This window comes from Cannabis sativa, chromosome 5 (genome assembly GCF_029168945.1).
Source record: "Cannabis sativa cultivar Pink pepper isolate KNU-18-1 chromosome 5, ASM2916894v1, whole genome shotgun sequence".
In the NCBI taxonomy this organism is placed as follows: domain Eukaryota; kingdom Viridiplantae; phylum Streptophyta; class Magnoliopsida; order Rosales; family Cannabaceae; genus Cannabis; species Cannabis sativa.
Window position 1 is genome coordinate 60,137,027 of NC_083605.1, and position 7,234 is coordinate 60,144,260.

The window sequence follows — 7,234 nt, forward strand, 5'->3', positions numbered from 1 at the left end:
ATAGACAATCCAATTATATGCGGACTCAGCTAGAATGAAAAGTACAAAACACAAACATTACACTATTGTCTCTGTCGAAGCAAAGGAAGATTAAAATCCACCCATTAAGAGTATCTTTATTTTTCTTATCTACAACTTTTAGGCATATGTTATCTTCAATTATCAACAATTTAGAGAATAATTTTTAATTTTCTTTTTTATTTTACACACATTTAAGCTGTGTTTACTTTAGTATTTGAACATTAATTTTTAGTTTATTTTTGAATTATCTTAAGAACATATTACAGTTAAATTATCAAGCATTCTTAAATACTAATATATTACATTCAGTATTTACTTTTAATTGTCAACATTATAAATTATATTATTTAGATTTACATAATAATAATCACTTAATAACTAATAATATTTTTTTTTCAATTATTAATTGTATCACTTCTAAATAAAGTAGATTATACCGAACATAAAATTTAGTATACGTGCCTCGCACGTAATTTTTTACTAGTAGAATAGATATATACATATATATATATTGATACTATATATTTAGGTGTCCATAAACATTAATACCACATATGGTTTTACATAAAAATATTACACAAAATATAATTTAATATAATACTATACAATACAATACGATGTAATATAACGTACCAAACGAATCTAAGTGTAACAAATAATACAGTTAGGGCAGAGTAGCCGCTAGAATAAAGTTCGAGTATTTAAGCGTACCAAATTATAAAATTTGGGTAATTTTGTCACAATTAACCCTGTTAGATAAAATTAGACTTTGTATTACAAATTACAATAAAGGTTGTGCAGGGTTCCACCTTTTAATTCTTGAAACAAGCAAATCAGCAAGAAATAGCACCAGGCTTCAAAAGAATGTGAGGTCTAAGTACAGCAGGAATAGAATACATCTAAAAACTCCATTGTCGAATCAATCCACTCAACCCACTTTTACCAAAATCCACCTCATCCATGTTGACAAACAATGCTGAGAAAGATGTTCTGGTAGATCGACCTACCACAAGACAAGGAACAATATTTAGATACTCAAAAAGTAAAATGAGCTTTTCTGGCATTTTGGTTGGGATAAAATAAAACAATATTAAACCAGAAGAGAAATATCTTAACCTAATAACAATAAATGAAAAATGCAGAGCATATGAAGGCCTAGGAAAGAGATTGTGAAGAAAAAGATCACTCTAATCTGTGCATTGTCAAATGTTAAGAGAATAATGAATATCATTAACAAATTAGACAACTCATAATAAAAATGAACGCTGCAGATTAAAACTTGAAAACTATATTAAGCCAAGCTACTTTACTATGACTTTGCCTTTGATAGAAGAGTCGAAATATTTGCAATAATCTAAACAGTAGTTCTAAGAGTAAAGAGAACTAAAATTATGCTTAACTTACAATGCTCCATGATGTAGAGTACTCATCAGTCGAAAGAAAAAAAGTTTCACTGTTAGATTGTAGATCCAACCCATCATTCGTAGTATTGAAATCAAGAAACTCATTATCATATTTATTGTCACGGTCAAGTTTCCTCCTCTTTTTCTTACTACTTTTTCTCCTGTGCTTGGATTTTTTTGACACTCCATGGTCCAAGTCAGAGGCACATTCTTCAGATACTCCATCATCATTTAGTAAAGTATATGAATTAGATCTGCGAAAACTTATTGCATTTTTCGTGAAGAATGACTCCCAAGACTCAACCGTCTGGCGTCCCTCTAAAAGCCTGCAATAAAAGGCCCATGACTGAAGCACCAGCCATTTAAATGCTTCTACTGTCTTCAGTTTGAAGCACCCTTTTATGATTGTTGCCAAGCTATTTTCTTGATCAGGGATAGCAAAAATTTGGGACACTATATCTTTGGTTTCTGCTTCTGCTTCCTCATCACTTAAAAGGCGTAGAAGCTCACGTCTTTTAGTCAGCAGCGCATTTAATAATAATATCTGATCAAAAGACCCAAAATCACTGCACTTGGAAAGAATTATCTCAAACATACACGACGAGTTACCTAAATCCTTATGCTCCATACTAGGTTGAAGATATCTTTGAAGCAATTTCAGAAATTCATACAAGTCCTGCTCTTCAAGAGTAATAAGAAGGTGCTGACACAGGTAAGAGAAAGATTCCTCTGTTAGGAACTCGGTGATGGCATTCCATACATCTCTTGACTTTTCCTTATACATCATATCAATAAAATAATCTCGAAAGAAGTTTCTATCAATGAACAAAATCTCACCATCTTTTAGTGACTCAGCAAACTCACTGGATGACCAGAATTCAGGAACATTTTGAAGAAAATTCTCCACAGTTCTTTGAACATCCAAATCAAGAAAGTAATGGGGCTTTGTCGCAACCACTGCTGGTGATTGCCCATGTTTTCCCTTCCACTCAAGTTCCTCCCAACATATATCTCGATTTATGAAAGCAAACTTGGATAATGCCTTAGCACCTTTTCCATGCTCTATTCCGCCACCAGTTGCACCAAAATTAGAGAACCACTTAAATATTCGTGTTGGGTGGCCTGTAACCAAATATTATACCATGATCAGAATTCTACAGGATCCACAAGAACTGGAGCAGTCTGCAAAAATCCTATATATGAGCCATGTATTCACTATTCATTAATAGGAAAATGAAATTAAGAACCACAATGATCATTCAAAGTTATGCAAGCATCAAACACATAAAACATTGAATTGCTCGCAGAAGACATATAAGTATCAGAGATTACTTGAGTGCAGGATAAAATTAAACTAAAGGACTTAAAGTTAAACTCAGAATTGAAAACCATCAGGAAGGAAAGACTATTTCAACACAGCATAACCCAAATCTAATTAGAACTTCACTTGCCTTCAAAGAATTTCTCTAGTATGTAACTTTTCTTGGATATGAGATACCCTGCTTTTTGTGGCATCTTGTCGAATATCATTTCAAGGAGCTGAGATGCTAAACTATACTTTATTGGCTTAGACCTCAGTAAGTCCATAAACATCTCACATTGATGGCGGCAGGCAATGGTACTTATGCCAGAAATCGTCTTACAAAGCCATAGCCGAGCTTCCGATCGACCTTTAGATATCAAGAAGGACTGAACCACAGACTCCAACTTACTTAAGAGAGATATTCTAAGCTTGGTAGAGTCATAAGCTCCAACATCATTCCAATTGGGTTCCGTCAAGAACAAATGAACCATTGTAAGTCTGGAATATGAAGAGTTTTCTCAAAACCTTAACAAGATCCTGGACAATAAAGCCATGCCCAATTTGATTAAACAGACACTATATATAAGACAATGAATATCAGAATTTAAAATTTTGGGATTTAAAGAAGAGCCGTTGACATCATAGACAAGCAAGCTTCGAGCTTTAGAAAACCAACAAATGTAAAGTACTAAGGCAAGCGTTTTCATCGTCACATTGCTAAAGCTATGAAGGGTCCATTGGACACAGCACGTTTTCTCTTAATTGTTTTAATAAACATGTTTGGAGAAGAAACGAATAATCATCAATCCTCCAGGATTACTCAAAAAATATGAACAATAAACAGTAATATAGAATACCTGGCAGCGATGAAGGGTAGAGAACAGCCCTAGAGAGTTGGCTGGAGAGAGAGAGAAGTTAGGGGTTTCAAGGGTTTGTCAGTGAATTTGATAAAGAAGCAAAATGAAGAGATTCAAGAGAAAGCAGTGTGTGCTAGTAATCAAGGCTGAAGAATGAAGAAGAGGAAAGGATGGAGAATTAGCAGCTAAAGTATTAGTCAATATTTTCGCATTCAATAAAATAAACAAACAAAAAAAAGAAAAAAAAACAGGGCTGTTGTTAGATGTACACGGGTCGCTGAAATATTTTTCAAATATACCCGGTACAAAAATTTATTCTATTTATACAGTTAAATGATATTTTATTTGTAAATATAAGACACTTTCTTAAAAAAAACTTGCTATTTTAGAAAAAAATCTGCTATTCCAAAATACCTGCTATTCTAAAGCTTCACAATTCACACGACATCATCTCTTTGGCTCCGGCAAGATTTTAATATTTATTGCCGGAGCTACTGAATTTAAAATAGGCTATCTTTCTCTCTCGACAAATCCAAAGAATCAAATGTTCAACCTTCTAATTTTTCTTCGATTAGATTAAAGTTGGCAAGAATTTAAACAATTTGGGGAAAAGTTAGATCTATTGGAAAAAAAACTTTCTATCCCTTCAAATAATATCAGTAGAGGTCATTAAATTTAAGTTGAAGGATTATTACAGCCATACTAAATTCTAATTGAGGTAATTGAAAGCTTAAAATTCTCTTTTATTAACATTATGAGTAAATATGAATTTGGGTGTTAAACTTTGTTCATTTTTCATCTTGTTCTTAACTTTGAATATGGTTCACACGGTTCAATTTGATTGTTTCACTTAATGAATTGTTTTTGTTATATTTTGTGCATATGAGTTGATGTTAAAGTTGTAAATATATAGTTGCTATAGTGTTTCTGCACATGTTGCTATAAGGTTTGCTGTAATCAATTATTAGAAAGTTGCTATAAGTAATACTGCAAGAGTTGCTAAATTGATTACTGTATTTTATAATTATTTCTATTTACATAGGGTTGTTGGAAGTGTTTCTGTAGGTGTTGTCAAAATAGTTGTTGTATTCAATCTTTTGTTTTTTTTTTAAAAAAAAAAAATACTGTTGTTGGAAGTATTGGTATCAAGGTTGCTGAATTTCTTTCTTTGTTCTTTGTACATATAGTTGCTGTAATTATTGTGAAAAGGGTTTCTGCATTTAATTTTTTTTTTTTTACAAATGGTTGTTAGTCAGGGTTGCTAAAGCAGTTGCTGTAAGTGTTGTGAAAAGGCTTTCTGCAATTTTTTTACATATGTTGTTAGTCAGGGTTGCTAAAGTAATTGCTGTAAGTGTTGTGAAAAGGGTTGCTGCATTTGTTTTTTTTTTTTACAAAGGCTAATTAGTAATTTTTCCTCCCGAACTTTGACATATACCAAATCATGCCCCCTAAACTTTTTTGACAGTTAAAAATTCCCCCTGAACTATTGAGATTGTTAGATTTAAGGACTTTTGTCTAATTTCATTCAATTTTACTGTTTTAGTGATTGTTTATGTACTAAACCATGCTCCCCAGACTTTGATATTTACCAAATCACACCCCTCAAACTTTGATATGTACTAAATCATGCCCCCTGAACTTTCATCCATGTTAGAATTTTTTTACTAAAATTAGACAAAAGTCCTTAAATCTAACAATCTTAATAGTTTAGGGAGAATTTTTAACGGCAAAAAAGAGTTCAGGGGGCATGATTTAGTACATGTCAAAGTTCGGGGGAAAAATTGCTAATTAGCCTTTTACAAATTGTTGTTAGTTAGGGTTGCTAAAGCATTTGCTATAAGTGTTGTGAAAAGGGTTTCTGCATTTGTTTTTTTTTTTTTTTACAAATGGTTGTTAGTTAGGGTTGCTAAAGCAGTTGCTGTAAGTGTTGTGAAAAGAATTTGCATTTGATTTTTTTTTTTTTTACAAATGGTTGTTAGTCAGGGTTGCTAAAGCAGTTGTTGTAAGTGTTGTGAAAAGGGTTTCTGAAATTGTTTTTTTTTACATATGGTTGTTAGTCAGGGTTGCTAAACAGTTGCTGTCTTTGTTTCTTTGTTATTTTATGAGCATGGTTTATGTTAGTGTTGTTGTTGTGGTTGCCAATAGGGTTGTTATAATCTTAAATCTTTGTTATTTTTCAAATATAGTCATAATAACTGTTGCTATGAATATTTTTGATTGGGTTGCTGATAATTTTTTTTATTTTTTTTTAGTTTATGGTCATGGATGCTTGTAATGTTGTTTTTAGCATTGCCAAACAAAGTTACTCTATTTAACGTTTAAGTATTTTTGCATAGAGTTGTTGAGAAAATGTATAGTTAGAGAAAAGTTGTTAACTTTATTTGTTTGTAAGCTTAATATTGAGTTGTTGTAATTGGTTTTGTAAATTTAAAAGAAATAATACTTGCTGATTTAATTTTATTTCAGAACAGGAGATGGAAAGTATTGTTGTACTTCAACATGGAGGACAATGGGATCAAAATGGAAACTACATCAACTTTGAAGGTTGTGCATTGCTCATTCCAAATAATTGCAACCATAGCCACTTGGTTGGAATGATTTGTAATGAGTTGAAGTTACCAATAGAATCAACTATTTTGAAGATTCAGTATCAAGTAATGATGTAGTGATGGCTTCAGGAAAAAGATGATGCATCTCATTCCTTCAGAGAAAATCTTCTAGCCGCTACCTTCTCTCTTCTTTTCTTCTTCAATTTCGAAATCCTTGAGTGATAGAGTAGTGCCCACACACATCAAGTGGTATCTAAATCGTAGTGTGTAAGACTGTAGGAGATTCCAAACAACAAGAAGGAGAATCAGCAACAAAGGAAGGAGAGAAAGAGATCCAGGTTCAGATCTTGGTGATGCTCTGCTACAGAAAGGAATCAAGGGCTAGAGATCTAAACGGAAGGAGTCATTATATTCCGCTGCACCCAATGTAAGGTTTTCTTAAACTCTTATGTGTTTATTTCATTGTTTTAGAATTCATATTAGGTTGTTAATAAAACATACATGGTAGTAAATCTAGATCCTGGTAAAATATTTCCAAAAACTGGTATCAGAGCCATGGTAATGATTTAATTTCATGAAATATGAATTAAAACGATGTTATGTGTTGATTTGGATGGTTTCATGTGGTTTATGTGCTTATTTGATGATAGTTTAAAAATTGCAATATATGTTACTGAAATTTTTTTATTTCGATCTGGAACTATTTTTTCTGGAAAGTAGACAAAAAAATAATAAATTTAGGCTTTTACAAAACCTAATTTAGATTTTTTATGAATTAGATATGATTTTTTGAAGTTGAACGAAAATATCTGAAATCAGGTTGCACACACGCGCGCGCACGAAGGGAATCCTCGACATTTCCACGCGGTTTCAGACAGCTTGACCGGGGAAACTCGGACACAGGCTGTCTGAAGACGCGTCCCGCCCGTGTCCCTCTGTCAGATAGGCTGCATCCAGCCTTGATGCTCGGTCAGACACCCTAATCCGCGCGCGCAGGGGTATGCAATGCATACCCCTGTGCCTCAAACTTGTTTTCGTCATAACTTTTGATTCAAAAATCGTTTTTCATTGAAACAAAAGCTAATTTTTGGTAGAATTTTG

The 7,234-nt window shown here is 32.7% G+C and overlaps 1 protein-coding gene across 1 annotated transcript; it reads right to left on the reverse strand.

Annotated features, from left to right (window-relative positions):
- Window positions 1-579: 579 nt before the first annotated feature.
- Window positions 580-3,809, reverse strand: LOC115717396 (uncharacterized). The gene is made up of 4 exons (XM_030646362.2): window positions 3,585-3,809; window positions 2,876-3,264; window positions 1,426-2,546; window positions 580-1,024 (listed from the first exon to the last, which is right to left on the reverse strand). The coding sequence occupies exons 2-4, from the start codon at window positions 3,216-3,218 to the stop codon at window positions 950-952; spliced, it is 1,539 nt and encodes a 512-aa protein (XP_030502222.2). The 5' UTR covers window positions 3,219-3,264; window positions 3,585-3,809; the 3' UTR covers window positions 580-949.
- Window positions 3,810-7,234: the final 3,425 nt, after the last annotated feature.